The sequence below is a fragment of the Neolamprologus brichardi genome, chromosome 8 (assembly GCF_056152115.1).
Source record: "Neolamprologus brichardi isolate AB-2024 chromosome 8, ASM5615211v1, whole genome shotgun sequence".
NCBI lineage: Eukaryota > Metazoa > Chordata > Actinopteri > Cichliformes > Cichlidae > Neolamprologus > Neolamprologus brichardi.
In genome coordinates, this window is record NC_142111.1 from 15,812,214 (window position 1) to 15,840,119 (window position 27,906).

At 40.1% G+C, this 27,906-nt stretch overlaps 1 protein-coding gene across 2 annotated transcripts; it reads left to right on the plus strand.

Annotated features, from left to right (window-relative positions):
- Window positions 1-1,126: 1,126 nt before the first annotated feature.
- LOC102794795 (vinculin) lies at window positions 1,127-27,812 on the plus strand. 2 transcript variants are annotated; one of them, XM_035907833.2, is made up of 21 exons: window positions 1,127-1,515; window positions 12,789-12,859; window positions 15,851-16,001; window positions 16,787-16,895; window positions 17,085-17,207; window positions 17,317-17,477; window positions 20,345-20,438; window positions 20,579-20,726; window positions 21,260-21,413; window positions 21,508-21,683; window positions 22,164-22,354; window positions 23,224-23,423; window positions 23,755-23,883; window positions 24,023-24,172; window positions 24,319-24,427; window positions 24,520-24,822; window positions 24,907-25,031; window positions 25,147-25,332; window positions 25,660-25,863; window positions 25,972-26,076; window positions 26,178-27,812. In XM_035907833.2, the coding sequence occupies exons 1-21, from the start codon at window positions 1,348-1,350 to the stop codon at window positions 26,322-26,324; spliced, it is 3,204 nt and encodes a 1,067-aa protein (XP_035763726.1). In that variant the 5' UTR covers window positions 1,127-1,347; the 3' UTR covers window positions 26,325-27,812. The 2 variants fall into 2 exon arrangements, with proteins under 2 accessions (XP_035763726.1, XP_006791206.1); XM_006791143.3 differs by having other exon boundaries at window positions 20,348-20,438.
- Window positions 27,813-27,906: the final 94 nt, after the last annotated feature.

The following is a 27,906-nucleotide window of genomic DNA, read 5'->3' on the forward strand; positions in this document are numbered from 1 at the left end:
TAGACCACCCATCATGAGCACATTCCAGCATGCACGCACAGGATGACGTTATTAGTAATCGGAGAGCATAGGAAACAGCAGGCCATCTTTGAAGTCTATATTCAGGATGCAGTCCTCCAGGTGGTCCTTTTGGTCTCTTTTGATTATTATTTCTTTAAATAATTGTACATTCAACCATATTATAGAATAATAATAACAATAATAATAAAATAGGTTGTGTCACGATAGTCAAACATAAAGTTAAAATGTTCAAATTGGGATCTCTTTATTGACATTTGGTATGACAACTCCTTACACAGGGGGAAAGCATGTATCCCTTGTATGTTTACACAGTGGTTCAAACAGAGTAACTTCCTTGATTCTTTCTTTTTGGACTCTTCCTTTTTAGGCAATGGGCTGCTGCCTTGTAGCCCCTCTGGGGAATCTGTGGGAATTCCTTAGCTGGTTTGCTTGGCAGTTGGTTTTCAGTCCTCAAATATTGTTATTTCAGGATATGAGGTTGAGGGTGAGAAGGAATTTTTTTTTTTAAAAGTGCCATGTCCAGCCACTGACAGAGCTGGGTTTGTAAACAGTTCAGTATGTCGGATGTTATCTCTGATAAGGGAAAACAGTTTTCAGCCAGATACTATGGGTCACTGCAAATTGGTAAAGTAGTGTGTAGGGTGTCCTTTATTTAAATTGAGATGTATACTCACAGAGCCTGTTATATATCAGTCAGTCATTGACAAGTAGGTTAGAAAATAGTGTCTAAAGGGACTTTATTACCATTTATTTACAGCTTCTTTACTTTGTGGATAATTTCGGAGTGCCCTGCGGAGTATACTGTTTGTTTTGGGAAGGGTTTGTAATCTGATCTCCAAAGCTCCGATTTCTGGGCCAGCGGGGCCGAAAGCCCGACTAGTTAATTCACAGCTACTGGAATCGCACTCCCCTCTCAAACAGTAGACACATATTTCCCTTTTTAGGACATATGATGAGGATCTATTACGTAATCTAGGGAGCACTTGGATCTCTAGCAAACTCGTCAGTATGGAAGAAGGCGGTCCCGATACGGAGCGGCAGCCCTAATAACCAATCACAATCTAGGAAGCGTGTGTTCTCGTTCATTGATTGGGAAGAAGGCGGAAACCGTTGGTTGACGTTTAGGTTGCTCGCGCTCACTCTCTGGCTGGGAGTTTTTCGCGTTCATGTTTTCATTGTACTTGTAGTCTTCATACGAACGGGAGGACTATCCTGGGGGGGAAAAGATCGCGCGTGGATTGTTTTAGGCTTCTGTAGAGGGAGATTAGGAGAAAACTGCCTTTGGTGGTAGAATTTTTACTTAGATAGTGTTCTAAAGTTGTCACCATGCCGGTTTTTCACACGAAGACGATAGAAAGTATCCTGGAGCCGGTGGCTCAGCAGATATCCCATCTGGTGATAATGCACGAAGAAGGTGAAGTTGATGGGAAAGGTATCCCAGATCTGACAGCGCCCGTAGCTGCTGTTCAGGCAGCCGTTAGTAACCTTGTTCGGGTGAGTAACTTTCTTCTCTGTGTAAAATCACATTGGTAAAGTTTGGCTGAGCTCGGCGAGTGTCGTAGGCTACCTGTCGCATTGTCCCATTCACCCATTACTTTCCAATGAAGTTGGACACACCACTTCACTCAGCAGAGTGTTAATGCGGTTACCAAATGTGTGTTCAATGGCAGGATTAGGGAATGCCATGAAACTTTTTTGGAGTTATTTAACTCGGGGCAAAAGGGCAGTGACGCCCTTTTCCCCTTGAAGATATGCCCTGCCTCCTCCTCTGTACATGACTGCCATAGCTTGACGTAGGCACTGCTGTAATGTGTGAGTCAGGTACAGGACCACAGTGAATTACTTTTTACTTTAATCACTCGGCTGCACAGAACAGCTGCACCTGTAGTGATCATCTATGAGTAGTTCTGCAAATCACATCACTGCACTACACATCATATATGCATTTGAATATTCAGCTGTCAGTGCACTACTAATGCGTGAAAACAGTTATGAAAGGGGCATAGTAAGTAGTAAGAAGCGTGTGCATGTGTATTTGGTCCATAAGATTGTAGGACCAGACTAGGAATCTCAGCTGTAGTGTGTAAATGAGAAGTAGGTGCAGTAATTTATCGAAACATGTTCAAAATGTGTGGAAATAAAGTGTGTATATAAAGCAAAAACGCACACTTTATACAATTCTAATGAGCTTTAAAATCAATATGTGCTATGATCACCTTTATTCTTAAATACAGCCTGAACTCTCTTATTCAAGCTTTCCTTATAAGTAGTCTTCATGAATAGTTTTCCAGAGTTCTTCAAGGACATTCAAAACTCTTCTTTGGATGTTGGCTGCCTTTTGTTCTGTTGTCTGTAAAGCTGATCCCACATTGATTTAATAATTTTGAGGTTTGGGCTCTGGGGAGGCCAATCCATGACAGATAGTGTTCCACTGTGTTTTTCTTTGAGTGCTATGGCAGTATGTTTAGGATCATTGTCATACTGTAAAATAAAGCTGTTGCCAATTAAATGCTTCCAGATGGTACTGGATGGTGGATTAAAATTGAATGGTAATTCTCTGCCTTCATAATTCATTCAGTTTTGACAAGCTGTCAAAGACTGCTGGCTGAAATGCAGACCCAAACCATGAAGGAGCCTCCACCTTGTTTCACATGGCTGCCTTTTGCTATTCCTTCCTGACCTCCTCTTTAAATATTGAACCAAATATTTCATCACTTCAACAAGACCTGTTACCACAAATTTTTCAGTCCAGGTCTTGTGTAATTTGGCATAACTCTTTGTTTTGTTCCTGTTTCCCTTCCCTGTAATGGTTTCTTGAAAGCCACCCTTCCACTGAGAACATTTCTAATGAGGCTTCAGTGGACAGTAGATGGATCAGCTGAAGACCATGTTTCGGATCAGTTTTTTCATCGAATAGTCTCTGGGAATCACATCGGTGGTGGAAAATACTATTTTATGCCTGTCAGATTGTAAAGTTGAAAATAGATTCTTTGCTAAGTTGTTTTGTGTTTTTGAGTGGGTTGCCTTTCTTATGCTTCATGCATTCAGTCATTCATCAAATATAAAGAAATGAGGGGTGGCTTGGAAGTTTTGCACTAATGTAAAAACTGCAACCCTTCAGTATTAAGCTTAATGTTATATATTAAAAACTGATAATATTTGTAGTAACTGATAAATATGACATTGTGTGTATAATATTCACCTGCAAAAATTCATTTTGAGTTGCGTGTGTTTCATACCTTAGTCACGAGTCACGATTTGCTCTGTGTGTCCTCATGTTACACGGAAACCACTAGCTATTGACCCCATGACCTAGAACCACACTTTTTTTAAATAGAACCCATCATCATACACGTAATCTTGATGCACTATAGTGAATCTGGCTACATTATCAGATCTAGTTTGTGTCTGTTATCTTTTTCTATCCACATGGTAATTAACTTGTCTATGGGCCTATTAACTATGTGTTTCCAACCTATCTGTTTAAAACATTAAATTATACACACCCCCTTCACCAGATGCAGCTGTTGCCTCAATTATATTTAGACTCAGTGATGTAGTTATAATGGCATGTCTCAAAACCACATTGTATCTATCATGGAAGCTAGTTAGGAAATGACTGTCAATATTATCCTGAAACACAAGCTGAGTTTGTAACAAAGGAAGCGAGGGTCCTGTCAGATACTGTGGCTTATATGGAAAGAAAAGCATACAGGCTAAATTGAGGCAGACATGGTTCCTGTGTGTTGTGCAGTCTGTCAGCCTGGTCGAGCCCAGAACCCCTGGCATTTGTCGGGCAATAAATTTGGACAATTACTCTGGCGTCAGCAAAGGAATGTTTCATTTAGGTGGATTGCCTACCATTGCCTCGCAGTTTATTTATTACAGTTCATGGCCTATAAGAATTTCAATCTGGTTTACTTCATTCTGACGCTTTGTTTTTCTTCAGTGCCCACTCTTAAACAACAGGTCTGCACCTCATTGTGTCCATTATTTATATGTTTACAGGCTTCTGTCCTCTAAGGGCCTTTATAATACCCCCTTTCCACCCATGCTGGAGCCTATTCTGCTTTGCTGTCTTTCAAGAGCAAACCTTCTATTTTGACAGGTCTAAGAACTAAATGGTACATGTTTTTGGACCATTTTGGGTGGACTGCAGTAAATTTAGACTCCCTTTAACCCCATGATTAGGGTGGATTTAGCACAAGAGCTCATTACCAGTCCACTTACAACAAACCATTAAATAAACAAAGCCAAAGCAGAGCTAAATAAGGCTCGGTAATACATTTGAATATTTAGATATTTAGCGGTCAAGTTGTTCTGCCACTCAGTTGTTAAAAAAGTACAGAATGAAGTTTTTAGTGTAGAAACCTTTTATTTCGGCCAAATAATTAACGTGAAAACAGGGCTTGTCGTAGCACATGAAAATGTCCTGTGTATCCTCAGCTATCTTAGGATGAAATCATCCAGGCTTTCTGGACATTGTGAATTGTGATCAGATGTTTCCAACAGTGGCATGAATGGTTGCACGAGTCTGTAATTATTTCCAGTTGCTGTGGCAACATTACAACGTGAATAGCGTTATGAGATCACTGAAGTTAAGGATCCGATGTAATTTCTTGTGGTCACAGTCCCATGAGTCATACATTGCAGAGGCTACATAAGTAATCAAATACACCGTCTAGCCCTTATCTTTGATTTTATCTAATGAGAAAACAGAAGTTTATTTTAGTCCATTAGCTGTTGGTGTCTTTTCCCTGCATATTTCATTGTTTTCCTAAAAATGACTTTTGAACTTCTTCATTTTTGCACCTGTTTTGTACCAGTTACTTGAAGTGAGTCTGCTTGAAAACAAAAAAGTAAGCGTCTAACTGGAAAGTAAATATTTACTATCTAGGGAAAAGGATGAACCCTTCTAATTGGATTTTATTTAGTCATTGTCGGGATAGGATCATGTCAAAGAAAAGCCATTGATTTGCTTTATTGTCTGTGCTTCCCAGAAAACCATCTGTTGCACAGACTTCCTCCCCCATTAACTCTGTCCAAGATCTCCAGAGCAGAAGCTTAAGTACTGTAATCAAGTTAAAAAACTGAGATGACCTAGAAATCAAACAGAGAGCAAGTTACAAGTAATTATACCTTTAAATTGCTTATTAAGATGATTGCACCAGGTTTTCTGACTAAAAAAGGAAGGTGAGATTCCAGGATGTCTTGGATGCTTTAGCCTGTCTGAAGAGATCAGGTACAAATGATTAATTTGAAAGGGCCTGATCTTATTCTAGCAGATGCATGGAGATAAAAGTGCAGCCCCGAACCATAATTGTTACTCTAGCAACATCACAAATTACTGTCATATACTCTGTTCATTTAATATCTATGACTAGTTATTCCTCATTGAGACAATGAGCGATACCTCAATTAAAGATGAATGTGAGGAATGCGAAGAATTCCCAACAGGCAGGAATTTATCCCATTTTGGAGGGGGAGGTCGGATTGGGCTGATTCTTTGAATGAACAACTTTACTCCCTGACCATGTTTTCACATGTCAGGAGCTTCTTTTTTGTCAGTGATATCAAGTTTTAGCCTGATACATATCTTTAGCTGCAGAATGTGGCTATGCTGTGGCTGACTGGTCGATTTCTAGCCGAACCAAGATGCTTGTGCAATGAGAACGATTGTCTTTGTTGCACAAATGAGTGTTGCAGCGGTAACATCAAGAAAATGAAATAAGTTGTTTGTAAAGCTGAAAATGAATAAAGAAAGCATCCTGTCATAAAAATTTGATGCTTGTTTTTTTTGATGTCTTTCAATTTTAGCAGTCATTTTAATCTGACAAAGTAAAATCATTTTTTAAGGGCACATATCACTGTTAAAAAGACTGATATATTTAATGATTCTAAGAGTTTTGATAATGTCCTAATGGGATAAATGGAGAGCATACTTGTCTGTGTCAGTAACCAGCCTTTAAGGTTGGCTGTGCAGGCCTGTTGTAGCTCATTATTTTTATAGCTCCTTTTTATAGGTGTAAGGTTTAAAAAAATCCTGTTTCTTCCTGTTTGCAGAGACCACGTGACTTGTGGAGATGCTTCTCTGTGTAGATCACTGAGTTTGTGTTGGGATAAAGAAGCTACTGTCTTCTGCAACACTCTGGAGGTTACAAAATATCACTCTGATTTATGAAATGCAGTTACTGGAAGCTGGGCTCTTCAGCAGTCACTGATTAGTGGGTTGTGTGAGAAATCTGGCCTCATGCTTTTTGCTCAATCTGCACAACACATCTGCAACACTCTTGGAAGCCTTTAATATCTTCTCGAATGTCCTTAAACTTTGAAAGAAATACAGAGGATGCAACACGAGGGCGCTTTTAGGGGAATTTTTAAATGCTTAATTGTGACGTGATCAGTATTTGAGTATTTTTTTTTTTTTTTATATATAGCAATTTCAATCACCCACTTCTCTAACCCTTTAGAGATGGGAAACAAATAAGCTCATTAAGTAAACTGCTTCACAGGCCAACAAAAGAAACCCTTTCCTATTACCTGGTACTCAAACTTCCTGCATTTTGTCAAGGGAAACAACAGCAGCTCTCCATTTGATTCTATTATCTTGGCAGCAATGTGAGAACTATGGACTGTGAAATGTTTGTATAGTCAAACAAGAACACATTACTAGTCCTCATGCTCATGTACTATCAATTCATAATGCAAAGTTTGTGTATTTTTAGCTTTTTCTGATGAAAATTAGCTGGGATAGGAGAATACGGCAGAGCGTTGAGTTGAAAAGGAAATGCAGGAAGCCAAGTCAGGAATACCCAGCAGCTGTCAGCCCCACTCTGAACAAATGAAAGGAAAGCAAAGGGAAACCCTTGTCCCTCAGCAGCAGGGTGTTTATGACTCCAGAGCACACCATGACAAATCACCAAATGCACCTGGGGTGATCTTTTTTGTGTGTGTGGTTTTTGTTTTTTTGTTTTTTTGTTTTTTTTCCCCCCAAGAAACAAAAATTCAAGATTTTGTTGGAATTGTTTCCTGTGCAGTTTGTTCCCCAAAAACACTGCAATCAGTATTACCAAATGTATTTTAAAACACGGATGTGGCTTTCTAAAATTGCTCAATTGAAACTTATGAAAGAATATTGGAGCAGCAAAGAGAGTAGTAGAAATATAAAATGCATTTCCAAGTCAGCTGTAGACAAGGACTTGTACTTGCCTCTTTTTTACCCTATTTGAGCACTTAGCTTTTAACTTAACTTTCGTACATTCACTGCGATCACATCTGTCCATGTTGTAATCGAATATCAGAAGCAACTTGGAGATACGGTATTTTGCCCAAGGAAACCTCAACATTTAGCCACTCCACCTTTGAGTTGCCGTTTTCCACGTTGTCAGACAAACCATGTTCTTCGGCACACTTCCGGCACTTTCTTTTTATTAGTTCTGTTGTGGACACCATTCATGCTAGTTATGATAGAGTAATGAACAGACATGAAGTTCTAGTAACCCCTTTAAGCCATCAGCTGCTACTCGGGGCTATTTTGCTATGTTCAGCTTTCTGTGATGTACCTTGTGTAGTTATATTTTGTAGGAGAACAGAGGCAGTAATGATTTGTGTCCTTTAACAGATTCATGGATATTTAAAGTCTTGGACTCTTTCAAACTCAACAATTTGCGTTTTTACACCAGTGTAGTCTGTATTTTAACTGAAAATTAATATTCTTTTCATGTAAACGTGAACAAAAACATCAGTTCCCTTTTTAGACTGTCTTTTTAGAATAGTTTCCCTCTCATTTTCTGCTAAACAAGCTGAGCTGTAGTCTAGTTTAATGGAATATAAAGCAAAGTTACAGTCCTACATTTCATGGAAATAGTTATATCAATCAGATAGTGACAAATAGGTTTTATATGGAACTACATCATTGGTTGGCCAAATGTGAAGTTGAGGCTTCCTCTTTAGCACTTAAACGTTATCTGTTAAATGTGTTGCTTTAGCTGTCCTTGTTCTGTGGAAGTGAACACTTGCAACATGCTTTTTATTGACTCACTCTTCTTTTTAAGATAAGGACAATGAGTATGAATGCTGTTCCCCAGTAAGGCTGTGAGCTGCAAAGTTCCTGCATTGTGAAATAGTAGTTGTGATGTATTTCTCTAGCCACAGAGCCTGTTTTGCCTCTCCTAGCAGAACAATTGATTTGTGACTTTCAAGCAGATGATAGGATTTGGACACACCGTGCATAAGTATTTACTGATCCAAATAAGAACAAACATGTTGGACACCGCTTGGAAGATGTGTGATAATGCCATAAGCGCAATCTTTCTGCTGCCCCTCTGAATCATTATTAATCAAAAGCCATTTGATATGTTAAAAAGCAGCACTTCCTGGTTTGAGACTATTGATCAAAGGTAGCTAATGGAGTGCTTTGGCATCAGATTACAGTTCAGAGACACTTACTGTGGAAATCGGCGTCTTTCTCTCTGAGAAATACAAGTGTAGTAGTTTATTTTCTTATATGGTGTTAAGGGTTAGTGGTAGCACTGCTTGTAGGAATTTTGCAGTCATAGATCTTTGAGGTCCCCATGACTAACACAGTATTGTGTTAAAACTGCCCGACATGAGAAAGGCAGGCTGTGTCTTGGCAGTCTGGAGGCTTTCAGAGTCGCCTTTCTTCTCGAGAAAGAGTGATGGGCTCCTGTCAACAATGCAGAGTCTGTGCTAAAGGAGCAGCCACTTTATCAAGCTACTTCACAACACAGGAGTGCCAGTGTTTCCACTCTAGGCTCAAATGGGACACACAGCTAAAAGTGTTGTAATGGCAGCTTGGAAGAAGATGACACTAAATCTGTGGAAGGCTTTAAAAAGATGCTGGGAGGGAACAGCTGTGCTTCTTTAAAGTGTTTTGCTAGATTCTATTCAAGAAATAGAGGATTTTTATTGTGGTTTGGTTGGCTGTCATAGCTTTAATTATTAATGACTGGTGACCGGACATCCTCATGTCATTGTTTCCCCAAGTCTTGATATCAATAATTAAATGGGGGAAAAATACCATAAAATTGACAGAAAAGTAATCTGGAAAAAAGAAATACAAAGTATAGGCTTCAGGGGTCTCAGTTCAGTATTATTCTTTATATTAAGTTTGATTTGTTATAAATTAAATATCCTTGCATTTCAACTTTTGTTGCTGTTGGACAAGACTTGTAATTACAGGCCATTCTTGGCTTTGGTAACTAGTGAAGGACATTATCTTCTATTGTTTTACAGAGGAAACTATTAATCTCTTAGGCCAACAAAAGACCCCAGGAGACAAATCAAGAGATAAATAATCACAAGCTGTAACCCTAATGTCAAACTAGGGCTTTGCTGCCGTCACAGGAATGTGGTCCAAAATCACGACAGAGGCTCAAAATAGTAAAAGAGGCCAAGCATCACAAACTGCTCAACAACAAGCGTTGCAAACTTTGGTTACAGTTCTATTTTTACATCAAATTGTTTGGATCGCTGGTGCAAAACAATATTTGAACTTCACACAACAGGAAGAGGCACGACAAGGGAGGAAGGAAAGGAAGACAGTGTCAGCATCAAGAAATTTAAATTTGCTCAGTTTCAGAGACTCCTGTGCGACGCTTCGGGGTCAATATGACTCAGCTCTTGTTAAATGAGTGTTCAGTTTCAGATCACGTCTAAACTTGACTTGAGCTTCAATAAATAGTAGTGTTGTTTTAACAGTTCTGTGAAGAGCTTACACAATCACCCTTACCTTGGAAAGTCGTTCATGAGCTGCTTAAGCCCCCTTGGCATAATAGATTTATTTACCTAACCCACCTAACAGGTACTTGAAGCACACTGATATAAAGAAGTGAAAGAAATCTATAAATAGTAGACCATATATGCAAATAAAATCATATAGCTGTTGATAAAAGACCTTCAGCATTGCTATGCTTTGTTCCTGTTAGGGCTGATAAGCAAATAACTTAATCAAGTAGCTGCTGAAACCACGAGGAAGCTAAATTTTTTTCATCATTCTAGTTTACTGCATCTGTGCAAAATACTTTTTGCAGGTGGATCAGTAGACAAAGTATGACAAAGCTTTAAAGCAAGATAAGACTGGAAAAAGGAAATGCACTCGGATGCACTGAGTAAGTAGTTTAAATACTAAAAATATCCCAACATCAGTTGTTGCTGGCTTTTTTTTTCCAGAGCCTCTTTGGAGGAATGTCAGGGTGGCGTATGCTCCCTGCCATTCCGGCCTCCCCGGCTGAGCTTTAGTTTTGGTTTGGCACAACCTTTGCTCCTAATTTATAACCCCACAGTTACTCAGAGTCACTCAGGTCCAGTGAGCACAGAGCGAGGAGATGCATGTGTGCTCTGCTCCATTACTGCCTCCACGTCAACCATCTGGAATGGCTCTTCTAGTGGCTGTATACAGACACACTGACAAGCTCACTAGGATTGCTTACTGTAGCATCAGGAATGCATCATGAATAAGAAAAGCAAAAGCAGAAGTCACTGTTTTAAAGGAACTTCCAAGAGATTAAAAAACACTTTGAAAGTTGTGCCAGGATTTGGATTTATTATTTCCCATTCCCTAATTAGACATCTCTAAATTGTTTTGTCTTGTCCAAAATTCAGATATATTTCGGCAAATGTAACTGCAGAACTTAGTTGGTGTATAATTTTAACTTTTTTGATTCCTAGTGTGTTGCCTAGCAGGTACAAAAGAGTTCAGGACATTGAAACACGTTGGAAATGCTTTGTGAGAGTAAATTGTGTGACAGTCAGGAAATCACACCGTCACACATAATCTAGCACTCTGCAACACTTTTACTATTCAGCTGATTTGTAGTGCAATATTAATGTGAAAGGAAAGGTTTGTGCAGCAACGCATCTCATTTAAACTGGTCAGTATGCTCCGTAAGGATGAATGCCTATGATCTCTCACCCATGGCGGCTCAACGTGGGTGAGTTGTGCCTCCCCGCAGAGCTGAGGTCATGGTTGGGGGAGGTGAGTCATTTTGGCATTGGATGGAGAGGAGGCGTTCAGCTGCTTTGCACATTATAACTGTACCAAGGCCTGGCATCCCCCCAGCAGCTGCCTTGTTGAAATAATGCTTCGCTACACAGCTAACAGGACATCATTCTGAAAAACTGCCTGATTAACAGCAAGACTCTCTAAGGAGGAAAGTTGTGGTTACAAAGTTTTTACTCATGCATATGACATTTAATTGATGTATGTACTCTGGTCACATTGCATAAAAGCTTTGGAACAGACTGTGTCCACCCTGTTTAAATTTTGTGCAGGGGCTTTAAGCTTTGACTCACAGAAATCCTCATGACTGATGAACTAGTCAGAGTTGAAGCTTGGGTGTTGGGTGTGTCTCGTGTCTGCTGTTTTATTACTGGTGCTATCTTTAACAGTTTGTAAATATAATGGCTAACTGGATTCTCATTTACAGAGGAAGAATACATAACACCTTCTGGTTAAATGTGAAATTGTTATTGGGACTTTTGGGTTTTTTGGTTGTTCTCACAGTGAGCTTTGGGACCATCATATCATAAAATATCTGCCTAAATACTCTGTATCAGACAGGTTTTCCACAACTGGAAACATTTCGCTTCATGAGGGAGCAGCATGGATAGTGAACGCGCCCACTCACTTGTGTTAAATGTACTGGACTGCGCTATTCACACTTTGGCGCAATCTGACAGGAGCTGTCAGGTTAAAGATTGGCTGATGACCTGTAGGCTGATGACCCAGAAAAGTTTGCGGCTGCAGTGAATGTGTCACAGTTGCTTTTAATGCCATCTGGTGATATCACTGGCCAGTATTTATCTGTTGAGTCAGACTACTTTTGCACAGGCTAAAAGCTGTGGGAATATTGTGAAGAGGTGAAAGACTTTCTATAAATAATACGACCTGTGAACAGCAGGTACATAAATAACAAAAGCAAGATAAGAGTATATGTATCATCTATTAGTCAAGTAAACCAATTTGCCTTTTTTTGTAACTAAGTGGTTTGTAGTATCCTTGCTATTATTTATGGTTATTATCTAGATTATTATTCTTGAATTGTGCTAATTTGTGAAAATAGTAGATGTGATGGAATCAGAGAAACCCATGGACAGAATCCAGTAGAATAACCACACTTTGACTTCACTTTTCCTAAATCTGTCTCTCATGAAAACTGAGACATGTGCCACCACACTGAGGCACAAGGCAGATGAATATATTCCTGTATTATTTATTTGCCACAGAGTACCTGACAAATAAAACATTTGCAGAGGAGAAAGTCTGCATGCATTATTTAATAGGTAATTTAGGCTTGCACACCTCTTTTCCCAACATGCACTTGTACATACGAGCTCTCTGTCCCTGGCCACACTTATAGTTTCTATGCCAGCGATGTAAAGACCAATTACGGGGCATAGAGTCACAGCAGGTGCACTGATGACAAGGTATGGAGTGAAATTAAGTTGATTGTAGGAAAAACAATCAAATAACACTTTGCTGATTTTATTGTGCTGACCTTTAATATCACTAAATATCAGATGGATCTATTTTATTGTCAGCAGTTGATTGATTAGTGAAAAATTGTTGGGATTTTTTTTTCAGTTTCTGAAGTAGGACATGCCAGAAATGTCCAGTATGTTCCCAAACACTTCTCATCACGATCAGCTTGGTGCGCTATTGCACACACTGTGTTTACTTTAAATGTCATGTTTCTTTACATTGTGCGTGTCTAATGTTTCCTCATTTGTGCATTTGTGTTTTCCAGGTGGGAAAGGAGACTGTACAAACCACAGAAGACCAGCTCATGAAAAGGGACATGCCACCAGCTTTTATCAAGTAAGTAAATGCCTCATATTCATGCAATGACAAACATCTCAAATTCTTGGATTAAATGTCTCTTTCAGTATGTGGAACCCATCAGCTTCCCTTTGGATCTCTTTCTCTCTTTATCTGTTGCAGTAATGGCCGGTTGTGCCCAGGCAAAGGTCAGACATGGCATGTTAAGTGCCTCAGTCTTGCCATGGTGTAACAAAAATACTTTTTAGATCTGGGAGGAGTTCCTTTACCCTTTAAGAAGTGGGGCCTCATGAGAGTCGCTGGCTGCTGCTTTTTGTTTATAAAAAAATGTAGATATTGACATAGAAAAGAGATGTCCCCATTTAATCAGTGTATTTGTTCCCCTGGCTTGCTTGACATTGCTTAAGTCATTAGTTTGTGCTTATCTGCTGCCTGTCTCGATCACAGTTTTTGACTGATCCTTATTATATGAGAAACTGCAGTCAGCGAGGGGGGAAAGGGCGTCCTATGGGCCACCCCAAGGTCAGGGAAAAGCATTGGCAAGCACAGGTCGTCAGGCTCAACACATTTGGCGCCTCAAAGTCACATCGTCACCTTGTCGTCATCCATCAGCACATGCGCTGGAATGTGTCTCCTTCACTAAATATAGTGTCTGCTGGGATCCAGTTAATGCATGGCTCTTTTCTTTCTGGTGCACGCTGAAGGACAGTGCTGGCTGGCTCTGCAAAGACACACACATTCATGTCAACCTTGATGCCATGCACATATATTAGCCTTTATCTTACACAAGACTTGATTAACCGACTGTCTCTTGCTTGGCCCCTTTAGTCTATAGCAGTAATGTTTCCTTGTTACCGGTGAACCCTTTAGCCTGTAGGCAAATGTAGGAAGTCAGTATACCGTGGGAACTGAAACGTGTTGTTCCTTGGCTTACTGCCTGTTTCGATGTGCAAAATGGCTGAGATATTTTGCAGGTGGCATGTAGGACAATGAATCAAATGGCTGAGCCTGCATTTTTTTTTCTTTTTTTCACTGCTCTACAAGTCACAGAGTGCACCACACCCAGGAGGCAGCTATTGATCATTACATTTCTGTAAAGCAGGGGTTAAATTGGACCAAGGCCAGACTCGAGATGTGGGGTTCAGAGGGGAACCCCACCTCTTGGATCTCGTATCACATCCTGTGAAAGCAAGATAACTTCTGTATCAAAAGATTGTTTACAGAATGAATGTTTCAGTCAGGCCATCTTTGTTTATGTAGCCACTATCACAGATTTGCCTCATAATCAGTACGACACATGACATTGCTTTAGCTTTTAACCAGTCCCAGACTTGATTACTTAGACTCTGCTCATGAGACCAAATTTTACCTGGAAATAACTTCAAATTAAGATCCCCTGAGTGGATTTATTTTATGGTCTTTCATTAAAGACCACCACTCAAGGTCAATTAATTAGGCCGTTTTTTTACAGTCTTTCTTCGAGGAATAAAAAGACATTCAGCAAACAGTAACTCCTTAATTTTGTGCTTTAACGTTTTCCAAACTAAACTTTTAAAATTATTTAAAATAGATTTTAAAATCACATAAATGTATTTCTGAGATCATTGAAGTTTTCAAAATAGAGAAAACCCCCAGGTCATTTTAAAAAGATACAGTGAAAGGACCTTTAAACTTTTTATTCTGAAGAAATTAGTTTGTGTATTTATAACTTCCTTACTAAATAACAAAAGTTTGGTTAGGGTATATAATAAGAAATGACTGCGTATGCTCAGCTAGAGTATGACGTGACCATTTTTGGTTAACAACCTGCCAGTTTCACACACTTCTATTTTCTGCGAGCAAATAGAGGAAGCTGATGATACTGTTATTAGCTGTTTGTGTGGGCTCCTTACCAGAGAAATTCTGCCATCACATCTTTCAGTTAAGAATTCGTTTGAGTGGAAATATTTACAGTACTCTGCAGACATCTTGACCCACCTATTATTTCCTTGTATTTTGCTAGGAAAATTTTTAAAAAGTTGACAATTATTTACTCAGATGCACAAACACAAATGGAAAAACCCCATGTAAGGGCAGTATGTTTATGATCATTGTCATGCTGCAAAATGAAGCTGTTGCCAAACAGATGCTTTCCAAATGGTATCACATGATGGATGAAAATCTGATGGTACTTTTCCCTGTTCTTAATTCCTATAGTTTTGACAAAATCCCCAACACCACTGGCTGAATTCTAGCTCCAAACCATGATACCGCCTCCATCGTGTCACCATTGTGTCGTCGAGATGGCTGTAGACATTCACTGTACCTCTCTCCTGACCTACACTGTACAAATTAACAGTGATTTGAAGCAAAATTTTCAAACTTGGATTAATCATTCCATTTTTCAGTTTAGTTCTTCTATAATTTGGTATACCTTTCCCTGCCTTAAAAATGGCTTCTTGAGAGCCAACCTTCCATTGAGTTCATTTCTGATAAACATTCAGTAATTAGTAGATGGATTAACTGAACAGTCAGATGCATTTGTCAGTTCCTGTGTCAGGTCTTTTCCTATTTCTTAAGAACACTTCCTATTTCTTGATGGCTTGAGACTTGTGCACAGGACTGTATTTGTTTTGTGTTTTGGTTACATTTGATTGCAACTAGCAACAATTAGAGTAAAATCTTATGAGGATCACTTCATTTGAGTCCATATGTAAATGAATATCTGAAGAATTAGCGTGTAGCAAGAACTGCGATATTCTTGATATGCACTTTATGGAAGATGGTGTGAAAAGGATTCACGCTTCATTAACTTTACTGCACAAGGTGTGATTTTTTTTCTTTTAAAAAAAAAAGAAGCATATACTAAAGAGGAAATGAAACAAAGTTATGTTTACATTGCAGTTACTATATGTTATGGCTACATGCTAAGGCTTCCATCTGTCTTTGCTTTATGTTGTTTCTACTTGTAATATCACTTGGCTTTGTACCATGAGCATGACTCGTGCATTTTTCTACAGGCTCTTGAAATGGATTCTCTTCTTTCCACAGAGTGGAGAATGCGTGCGCCAAACTGGTACAGGCTGCATCCATGCTGAAAGCTGATCCATACTCTGTTCCTGCTCGGGATTACCTGATCGATGGCTCTCGGGGCATCCTGTCTGGGACCTCTGACCTGCTCCTCACCTTTGATGAGGCTGAGGTATTCATTCATTCATTCATTCATTTCATTTTACATGGAAAACCTGTTAACCGAAATAAATCTGCTGGAGGTCAGAACATCAGTTTTGTTACGGCAACAAAATACTGATAAGGTGATGCTGCTAGATATCAGTTTTACAGCACCAGATTCATTTCATACTTTTGATGGTGGTTTAGTGACCTTCTACTTCCGTTCTTGTGCTCAGCGGTTGATTTGGAAGGGCTTCACCGACTTATTAATTGACTGTTTAGACGTTCAGAGGATTGCTGTCACAGGCTTCTCTGCTGTAAGGATAGTATCTATTCCGGCCTTCCTCTTGGGTACTGTAGGCAGAGACGTAGATAAATATGCTGCACGTGTACAGAAACACTTCCTATATCTCAAATCAGATGGGAATATCATCTGTCATGCCCATCTATCTTTTCCTCTCAGGGACAGAGTGAAACGAAAAAAGTTGCAGGTCAGCACTCTGGATGCAGACATTAGGCATCCCAGTCCTGTCTGCAGCAGTCAGCAGGAGTCATCCGTCAGCACTGCAATCATGTTTTCCGGTAGAGCTCAGGGATCACCCTGCATAGTGTAGTGGTGACTCCAGCAGTTCACATAAAGCTGGAGTGAAGCAGGACAAAGAAGTTGGAATGTCAGTTGGCCGTGTTATCAGAGTGTAATTAGAGGGAATGTGAAAGGGGTGTGTGAATGTGTGTTTGCATGATCACTTGTTTTATTTGTCTTTGAATTAAATTAAGTAGTTGTTGTTTTTCTTTTTTTTCTTACTGTTCTCATAGGTTCGCAGAATAATCCGTGTGTGCAGAGGCATCCTGGAGTATTTGGCTGTGGCAGAGGTGGTGGAGTCTATGGAGGACCTGATCACATATACAAAGAACCTGGGACCAGGTCAGTCTTCCAGTACAAGCTTACTTAGCCGAAGTCTTAACTAGACAGCGTGTAAAAATAACATTTTGCTGTGTTAGTTGACAGATTCAGAAGTTGTTTTTGCTGTGTAATCATTCTAGTGTAAGTGTCAGTTGTGATACCAGTGCAAAATAGTTATTTTTCCAACTCTGTTTTGTTGCCTTTTTCCAGGTATGACGAAGATGGCAAAGATGATAGATGAGCGGCAGCAGGAGCTCACGCATCAGGAGCATCGCGTGATGCTCGTCAACTCTATGAACACTGTCAAAGAGCTGCTGCCCATCCTCATTTCAGGTACTCTTGTTCTCTATAACTGTTACACAAGTCAGTGTTTCTTTAAAAGGGAAGTCATTTTTATTTGGATTATCCGATTTCTTATCGCAAGTTCCGTTTTGTATTTAAGGCATCAAAATTTATGTGACAACCAAGACCTCTGAAAGCCACGGAGTGGAGGAGGCCTTGAAGAATCGTAACTTCACTTTTGAGAAGATGAGTGCTGAGATAAACGAGATCATCCGAGTGCTGCAGCTGACTTCCTGGGACGAGGATGCTTGGGCAAACAAGGTTCGTACAGTATAATTATATGAGTATGAAACTCCACAGAGTCGCTTTTACACAGTAAATATACACGAGTAGCTACAGTCTGTGTGGCTGTTTGAGCTGCTGTGTTTAAACCTGGTTTTTTGTGTGCTTTGGGAAAACAAAACACCCATATTGCTTCCATGTACTCATAGAAGATCAGCAATGAACTGGAAAGTTCATAAAGTGATGGCAACTCTCAGCTGTATTTTTCCCCCCTTTTAGTAACAAGTGCTTTGTTTCATCACGATGAGACTGTATCAGTTTTGACAGGTGTGAATGAGATTTTTTCATTACAATTAGAAACAAAGTACACATGCCTTAGCTTCTCCTCTCTCTTTCTTGTATAGTCGGTTAATGTGTTAGGTTCTTTTATGTTTTTCAGCTCTGCATGTGCAGCTCCTTTCCTATCCCAGGGTCTCTCTAAAATTTCCTTCCTGTGTCACTTCTGTCTATTTTCTGTTGTGGTTCTCAGTCAGTATGTCTAGTTGAACATTTGAATTTATGTCCCTCTTCCTTTCTTTTTACCATTTCTTTCTCCCTTCACCCCCTGTAGAAGGTAAGGCTTGCCTGTGTCGCCCTTTGGTTGTACAGCAGCATGCTTATGAGAGATGAGTGGGCTTTTTGTGCTTTGTAGTGCCTTTGTGTGCTTTTCAGTAGCGAGACTGTTAGGAGGTTAAATTTACTATTAATTAATAAATTCAATTACTATTATCTACTATAGACTGAAGTTTTGTTGATGAAGAGTAAAGCAGGTTGAAGTGCAGAAATGTCTGCCTTTTTTGGATTTTGTTTGCCTTGCAGTAAGACTTTGTATCAACATCTGTGTGTCCCCCCCCTCCTCTGTCCTTTAAACCTCACTATAGCCTTGTCTTCAGCTGCTTGGGTTATTGATTGACCTGACTCATGCAGTATTGATTTTGGCATCATTAGGGAGGACTCTGAGTGTTCATCTCTTCTTGCCATGAACATCAGGTTTCTCCTGATGGAGGAGAGCACATAGAAACTCTGATATGGATTTTGTTTTATGAATGGCTAATTGTTTGTTTAATCCGACACGCGTAACCAAATCTTCTCAATGTTTTTTTTAATTTTCACGAACACTAAATATCCGTTGTCATTTAACATCATCACCATAATCAATGCCATTAATCATACCCCATCTAATTTCTAAATATAAGCTTAAATGAATGCATGTTTGCAAAGCATATCTCTTTCACTTTACTTCACTGGCTTTTTGTATTCGTACACACGCACAGACACACACATAGTCAGTTAATGCCAAAGCAGCTGCATGCTGAGCATATTTGAACAATAAAGTAATACACCCACACATCTCCGGTATCATCACTTCACACCTTTTTGCTTGTGTAGTCTGTACCTGTTTTTTCTCTTTCCATTTTTAGTCACATTGAATCACATGCATGGTTTTCATCTAGTTGGTTTTGACTAGCTTAAACATGCATTACATTTTCTTTCATTTTCTTTTTTTAAGTCATGGAGGTTGGTTCTGCTTATGTGGTTTGATTTGCTTTGAAACTCTTTACTGAACTCTGTAGTCAGTCTTCATACAGCAGGATATTTTACCCTGAAAAACAAGTTAACTCAAACACTCATCTGATCTGGTCTCACGCTTGGCTCAAGCTCCTGCAGGACTCTGCTTTGATTTGCAGACTTCTGCAAAGAGAAGGCTCATTGTTGAGTCAGTTGCTGTTGGATAGATTGTTGTATTTCCATCCACTCGGACGGAGATACAATGGAAAATCTCTCGGCTTTATAAAAACGCACACCCTTTGTCGACAAAGGGAAAGAATAATGGAAAAGGCATGTTTTTACGTGGCTGAGCGTGACACATTTTAACGATGCTGCATGTGGATTATGCCAAATGTTTATTTAACTCAAATAACGGTTGATCATGACAGTGACAGGGCCTGGAAATTTTCCCTGAAGTCACTGACTCAGTGAGAAGTCCGAGCTTCCAGATCACTTGATTTTTAAACAGAAGTTGCATTTAGTTGCCTTGAGATAGCTGCTTTTGTAGAAACTGAATTCAACTGAATTCAATTTGATTCACATAAACATTAGTGTTTATAGAAAAATAGATTGACTGTTAAAATAAAGTGACTCTAGACTGTAATGTTTTATATGGAGATTCTGCAATAAGAGTAAAATGATTCATGAACTCCTCGTGCAGATTTTAATGCCTGAGACAGCCACGACCAAATGAATTATGTTCTCTGGTTGTCCAGCTGTTCGGTCTGTTCGATATGTTAGCACGGCATTGAGAACTGGAGACTCAGGAGAATCTGATTAGGTTTTGGTCGTCACTGGATGTCATATGTCAACATTATGTCTTTCACATAATTAGACGCCAGTAGTACAAAATTCCACAAAATGTCTGTAGAATAAATTAAAATGATGTTGTTTCATATCATAAAGGGCAAAGATTAAGCATGTTGTTCTGCAAAAACAGCACAATTGTTTATTGTTATTCATCTCCATAACTCAGGAGCTGAAAGGAGGATTGTCATCATGTTTTACACTTGGTTGGTTAGTGATTTGGTGACACTGATCTAGCGAAGATGCCTTGAAACTATGATGATTTGTGCTGCTGGTTTGAATATATGTGTGTTTGTGTGTATCATTCATCCATCAAAATGTGATGTTTCTTTGTTGCAGCATCTATATTTGTTGCTTTGACAAAATCGGCATCTTTTTTAAACTGTCAACAGTTGATATGTCACAGATATGGATGTAAACTCCAACTTGACTGGTTGGCGCAAGTATATAACAGTGAGGGAGTAATTTTAGTCTTTTTAGCATATTGATATATTCCTTTCTTTCAAAACTCAAAGGACACAGAGGCTATGAAGAGGGCTCTTGGGCTAATCGATTCAAAGATGGCTCAGGCTAAGAACTGGCTGAGGGATCCAAATGCTCAACCAGGTAATAATCCTCGGTTTCCTCTACGTTAATCCCTTCATTCTGTAGCTAATCACATCCTTATCCTTATGCGTGGCCTAAGTGAATTTAGAGACGTATTTGGTATTTCTGAGTTCATTTATTTGTGTTTTTCCTTTTTCTAGGAGACGCAGGTGAGCAGGCCATCCGGCAGATTCTTGATGAGGCTGGGAAAGTTGGTGAACTTTGTGCAGGGAAGGAGCGCAGAGATATAGTTGGCACAGCGAAGACACTGAGTCAAATGACAGACCAGGTGTCTGAGATGAGAGCCAGGTAAAGTGCACATTAACAACACTGCTTTGCATATTTGTGTTGCAGCTGTTGCAAAATAATTGTCCTCCTCTTTTGCACCTTTCTTCAAATAGTCTTGATTTCTGCTATTGTACATTTCATGTGTTGATTTGGTGTTTTAGCAATGTGCTCCTTTGATACAGTTGTTTCATTTTCAGTCCTCAAAGGATAAAGGTTGTAATGCAGTAAGCATATTAAAGGGGATTATAGTGTACAGAAGTGGAAGTGATAAGACCTGATAAGAAATGTTATTGTCACCAGAGACCCTGAGTCACACTAGATTAAAAGCAGCTGTCTGGTATTAATCCATAATCCACTTTTAACCTCTGGTGCTGTTACCTCTACGAAAACAGAGATGAGTCTATAAATCAGGCATTACGACATTAAGTGTGGAAGTTTTACTTAATCAAGTGGGCCATATGGATTAAGCTCTGCAGTAAAAAACAAACAAGTAGATCAAAAGAAGTGCAAATGTGCACTTAATGGTATATGGATGTTTTCTTTGTCCATCTCAGAGGTCATGGAGCATCTCCGGTTGCCATGCAAAAGGCACAGCAGGTTTCCCAAGGTCTCGATGTGCTCACAGGCAAGGTGGAAAATGCTGCACGGAAACTGGAGGCCATGACCAACTCCAAGCAGGCCATCGCCAAAAGGATCGATGCTGCACAGGTGAGTCATTAGCTCAGAAAACATGGCTTCAGACAGTTCAGTGCAATTTGATGGTTTTGATTATTTTGTGTGCATGTGTTTTGTCTTGTTGCAGAATTGGCTTGCAGACCCTAACAGTGGAACAGAGGGAGAGGAGAATGTCAAGGCGGTGCTCATGGAGGCCAGAAAGATTGCTGACATGTGCGAAGATCCCAAAGAAAGAGATGACATCATGCGCTCTGTTGGAGAGATCGCTGCCATGACTGCCAAGCTGTCTGATCTCAGAAGACAGTAAGTTAAAGACCGCCTGAAAAATGGGAAAAATGGTTTTGGTTTTTCCACACGTGAAGCTTGAGATTGATTGCTCTGTCTCCCTAATCCAACTGGTGTGCGTTCACACTTTACTACAGTTGTTCAGATGCTTTTTTCACCCCTGAATCATTCGCTACTGTCATCATCATCAAATCCCTGCTGTTTACTTTTCGTTGCGAGGAAACGGTATTGGTGTTTCTTTTTATGTATGCAGGAAAAAATGAGAAATGTGTACAGTCACGGTTGTCAGCTACCAATTTCATACTATAATTTGACAGTTTGGAGCTGTTCGTATTCAGCATTGTACATATGGATGATGGGCTGCACCTGTGATTGTTTTAAGTAAAAAGTTCTCATTTGACCATATTTGTAGGTGAACTCCAGATTTAATAGCGATACAGACCTCATTCCAGCCATAACTTTGTGATAAATTAGGTTGCTGTTTTTAATTCCTTCTAGGGGCAAAGGTGACACGCCTGAAGCCAGAGCTTTGGCTAAACAAATCGCAACAGCTCTGCAGAACCTGCAGTCCAAAACCAACAAGGCTGTGGCCAACAGCAGGCCTGCAAAGGCAGCTGTTCACTTGGAAGGGAAAATCGAGCAGGCACAGCGCTGGATTGACAATCCCACCGTGGATGACAGCGGTGTGGGTGAGTCTGGCTTGCATCCTCCCCAGACTTCCTCGTGTCTGTCTATCTCTCACACACTTTATATTCACTCCACTGCTCCCGTGGCTTAATTACAGACTATACAAATTATACACATACTCGACATTCCATTGTTGTCTTATTCCCTGGTTTTGGCCCATCTCCACTTAAACCTGGACAACTTACGTAGTTTTGAAGTTGGAGGGTGCCTGTTCCACAAATAACTACAGTAGTTTCCCGAGAAAAAGCAAACAAGAAATATTACAGAAAGAGACACTGATCTGATTTCTTTAGCAGCTGGGCTGTTTTGCAGCTAGTTGCATGAGATGACAAAGTTCAATGCTGCAATGAGCAGATATTCCACTTACCTAGTGCTGAAACTGGAAGTGAAATATTTGGTTTACCACTTTTGTTATTCATCAAAAGAAAATGTGAAAAGCACATTTGTTCCAGCTTCTCAGAGGTGCTGACTTGCTTTTCTTCTTTCATTGTTAAATGAATCTTCCAATTCTTTGCCAAACCAAACCATCTACTGGAACATATTTCTTTGTGTATTAGGATGGACTTTTTTGACATTTTCAGGACATTTTTAGAAAAAGAAAAAGAAAAATGGAAAAAACATCCAAAATGAATCTTATTATGTAATAAACTATGTCAGGGATATGTTTTTATCTATATAGCCAAAGCTATACATTGGTAATTGCCTATGCAGCTGCCAATTTTGTTATCTGTAGATGCACTATTAAATTAAACATAGAGCTTGTGGATTTATAAAAAGGAATTGTTAACAAAGGTTTACAAAGAAATAACTTTTCTAAGCCAAACGAAATTAAATATGTTGTTATTTGTACTTTTTTTGTTGTTGTTTTTAGGCCAGGCAGCCATACGTGGCCTAGTTGCAGAGGGCCACAGGCTGGCCAATGCCCTGCCGGGCCCATACAGGCAGGAGCTGCTAGGCAAGTGTGAGCAGGTAGAGCAGCTCATGGCCCAACTCGCTGACCTGGCTGCCCGCGGTGAAGGGGACTCCCCTCAGGCACGTGCTGTGGCTCAACAGCTCCAAGCAGCCCTGAAGGTAAGACAGCTCACATTCTTCAGTCATTCCCACCCAGGTCTGTAGCTTCTCTGACAGGATTCACTCAGGAATGCAGGCAAACAACCCCCTCTGCTGGTTACCAGGGGTGGAGGAAACTAATGCCCTAAAAGCTTTTTATATTTCCCTAAAGCTTACTTAAATGTAAACTTGAATAAAAGACAGTGTAATATAGTGTTGTAGCCATGATCATATTGTAATATGCACTTCATGCAGCTGCTGAAGCTAAATAAGAACAGATGTGTATCTATAATCTCAGCAAAACTCTGTGTGAGTGCTGGCTGATTATAACATTTGTCTGACCTCATCTCAGGATCTGAAAGGAAAGATGCAAGAGGCGATGACTCAGGAGGTGTCTGACATCTTCAGCGACACAACTACCCCCATCAAGTTACTGGCAGTGGCCGCTACCGCCCCGCTCGACGCCCCCAACAGAGATGAGGTCAGCGGCACAGTCACTCTACTACTAACTATGATCTCACTGCAGTGATTCTTTTTCATTTGTATTATATTTATTGGCAGGGTGTTCTGTTGTTTCCAGAAACCATTTTGGATAATTGTTTTTATTTGATCATGTGTAGGTCTTTGACGAAAGAGCTGCCAACTTTGAGAATCACGCCAATAAGCTTGGCACCACAGCAGAGAAGGCTGCTGCTGTTGGCACTGCTAACAAGAGCACGGTGGAGGGAATCCAGGCTGCCGTCAAGTCGACAAGAGACTTAACACCACAAGTATGTTATGGTTGAGTGTTTGTGTTTGTGTCTGCCCTCCACTCCGCTGTGAGCCACAGAGCTTAAGTGTTTCTCACCACTTGAAATGAGTTTTTAGCAGTTGTAAGTAGACTTCCAATTAATGGTTATTTTCCCCTTCCTGTTAGGTGGTATCTGCTGCTCGCATTTTGCTGAGAAACCCCGGCAACCAAGCAGCATATGAACATTTTGAAACCATGAAGAACCAGTGGATTGACAATGTAGAAAAAATGACAGGTAAGGTGCCGTAAAGACCCTGAAAACGGCTGGAACATCATTTCATATCCTGGTCCTGGTATAACTCCCTGTGGTTCCCTGTGGATGTCTAGGTTTGGTGGACGAGGCCATCGACACCAAATCTCTGCTCGATGCCTCAGAGGACGCCATAAAGAAGGACCTGGATAAGTGCCGTGTGGCGATGACCAATCACCAGCCTCAGATGCTGGTTGCAGGTGCTACCAGTATCGCCCGCAGAGCTAACCGCATCCTCCTGGTAGCTAAACGAGAGGTAGAAAATTCTGAGGATCCTAAATTCAGGGAGGTGGTGAAGGCTGCATCTGATGAACTGAGCCAGACGATCTCTCCTATGGTGATGAATGCTAAGGCTGTGGCTGGAAATATCCAGGATCCAAGTAGGTTTATGTTTCTCACAGGTTTTGTCTTATGTTCATATGGCACATTTTGATTAATGGTCATGTGTTTGTTTTAATTGCCAGGTCTTCAGAAGGGCTTTTTGGACTCTGGTTATAAGATTCTTGGTGCTGTGGCAAAAGTCAGGGAGGTTTTCCAACCTCAAGAACCAGACTTCCCTCCACCTCCTCCTGAACTGGATCAGCTTAATGTAAGTTTTCATATAAGTACAACTTTAGATTTGGAAAATAAATTAAAGCTCCTCTGATTGTTCACAATGATTTGTGTAACCGCCTAACCCCGATTGTTTTACTGTTTCCTTCTAGCTTAACGATGAGGCAGCACCTCCCAAACCTCCTCTCCCAGAGGGTGAGGTTCCTCCCCCAAGGCCTCCTCCCCCAGAGGAGAAAGATGAGGAGTTCCCTGAGCAGAAGGCTGGTGACGTGGTTAATGAGCCCATGATGGTGGCTGCGAGGCAGCTTCACGATGAAGCCCGCAAATGGTCCAGCAAAGTAGGTCAACACTATAAACCCAGCAGATGTGACAATACCAGAGGTTTGCTGATACCTTTTAGATTTAGGTCAATAAGAGCCTAACCTGAGCCCAAGCACATTTTGGTGTTGTGAAAATAATTTCTAAGGAGTTCTAATGACTCTAATTTCATTCGTTTGTTATGAGCGTTCTAAAGATCTTTCTTTGAAACACTAAAAGCAGGTTTCCCTGCCAGTTTGACATACCAGCTTATCAATAATTTACCACAAGAGGAAGTGATAAGATACATTGCAGAGATGTTTGTTTTTTTTTTTCAACTTTGATTATGTTCTTGCTGTGCCTTGTAGGGAAATGACATCATTGGCGCTGCCAAACGAATGGCCCTTCTCATGGCGGAGATGTCACGTCTGGTGCGTGGAGGCAGCGGAAACAAGCGTGCGCTCATCCAGTGCGCCAAAGACATCGCTAAGGCTTCTGATGAGGTCACACGGCTGGCTAAGGAGGTGGCCAAGCAGTGCACTGACAAACGTATCCGGACCAACCTGCTGCAGGTCAATTTAAGTTGTCTTCATCATGTGGTTCAACCATTACCTCTTTTTCCCAGTTTGCACAGACAGTTTGATGTATTTTTATAAATAATGTTTCTAATCTCCTTTAAGGTGTGCGAGCGCATTCCCACCATCAGCACTCAGCTCAAAATCCTGTCGACAGTCAAGGCCACCATGTTGGGTCGTACCAACATCAGCGAAGAGGAGTCAGAGCAGGTGAGCAGAGTTTGACATCAGGGTGCCATTTCACTGAATTAACCTCTGAGAAAAGTATCATTCGAATCTCCATTTGTGTCCATTTTCATTTCTCCTTTCAGGCTACTGAGATGTTGGTCCACAATGCTCAGAACCTGATGCAGTCTGTGAAGGAGACTGTCAGAGAGGCTGAGGCAGCTTCCATCAAGATCCGGACAGATGCAGGTTTCACCCTCCACTGGGTCAGAAAGACCCCCTGGTACCAGTAAGAGAAGAGAAGGGCCATTGTTCATGTCGGTCCAGGAGGACTTTGAATGGACAGATACATGCTTTACCAGAGTTATGATATCAGTGCCCCACATCCTAATGTTGGAAGAGTTTCTCTTGGTCCCACGTCCTGTCTGTAACAGTTGCTGTTCTGATATAATGTAAACGGTGGGACTTTTCAATGCGAGTTATGGCTTATAATCTTACTGGGAACAGCTTTTTTTTTTTTCTAAAGTGTGTAAAAATGTGTTTTTATTTTGAGAAATCCCAGGAATATATATATTTTGATCAGAGGTTAGATTTCCTATAATGTGAGGTTAATTGTTTCTGGCCTCTTCTAGCAAACCACAGTAAATTAAATTGAAATATAACATTATCTCTAGACATTTTTCTATCTTTGTACTGATAATTTTATTGTCGTTATCATCCATTCGTTCTTTCTAGAATAAGCACATGAACCTGGGGAGTTGTTACAAGTACATTATACACATTATACACCTGCGCTGAGTGCATGCATCTATTCAGCAGTATTTTGTCTGTTTACACTATTCTGTATTATGACAACTGAAAGAGAAACACTGTTTTACTTATGCCATTTGTAGCAGTCTGTATTTGCTTTTGCCAAAGACATCCTGCAACAATCTCAAGTCTTTCTTTGGTCAGCAATACTTATTTGACTTTAAGGGATAGTTTTAAGATGTACCTGACTGAAAGGAAAAAAACTAATTTTAAGAGCTGGCAGAGCTTTTAGGCCTGCATTTGACTCATTCAACTATTTTTGTTTAACACGCTGTGTTGAGATTACATGCAATAAACGGGCTTATGCTACACTATGCGGCTTAATAGCCAAAAAGTTATTACTCTAATCTTCCCAGCAAAGCTTTGCCTTCTTTAGAGAAAGTCATCCAGCCTGTTGTTTTCTTTGTTGTTTTTCACTCAACATTATTGTACGTCTCATATCTTTGTTGTGCACAATCATTTTTGTAATATACGAATAGCACACTTCTTAGGTAGTCAAGGGAAAGTCATAAAAGCACAGTGTCTGCAGCTGGTGAAATCTTCTTTTTATATTCTCACGTCTGTCTAAAGATGTCCTGATACACTAAAATTAAATGGCCACTTCTTGGGGCTACAGTAGTTGAAACTTTAAAATATTTGAAGACTGTTGGTGTGAATGTCTCATTTTAAGTACCTAATGCCAACTGATGTGCCTTGGGAAATAAACTTTATTTGCAATTGATACAATTTTCATTTTAAGATGTTTTGTATCATTTTGTACCAGGTGTCATTGTGTTGATTTCTTTGAAACACTTGCTGTACATGATTCTTCTTTAAAATGTTCCCGGTTTATGACTTACTTTTAGTCACGTTATGCTCTATGCAAAACCTTGCAGATCTTCAAATTATGCAATGTAGCTGGGGTTAAATGGGCCTGAATGTGGATTTGCTTGGGCATCGTTCACAATTTTGTAATAAAGCATTTTATAGCACTTGGAGTTTTGATCTGTATTTTCTGTTGTTCTGACACACACACAAGTAAGTACTGTACAATAGATTTATTTTCTGAATTTCATTCATTCTTCT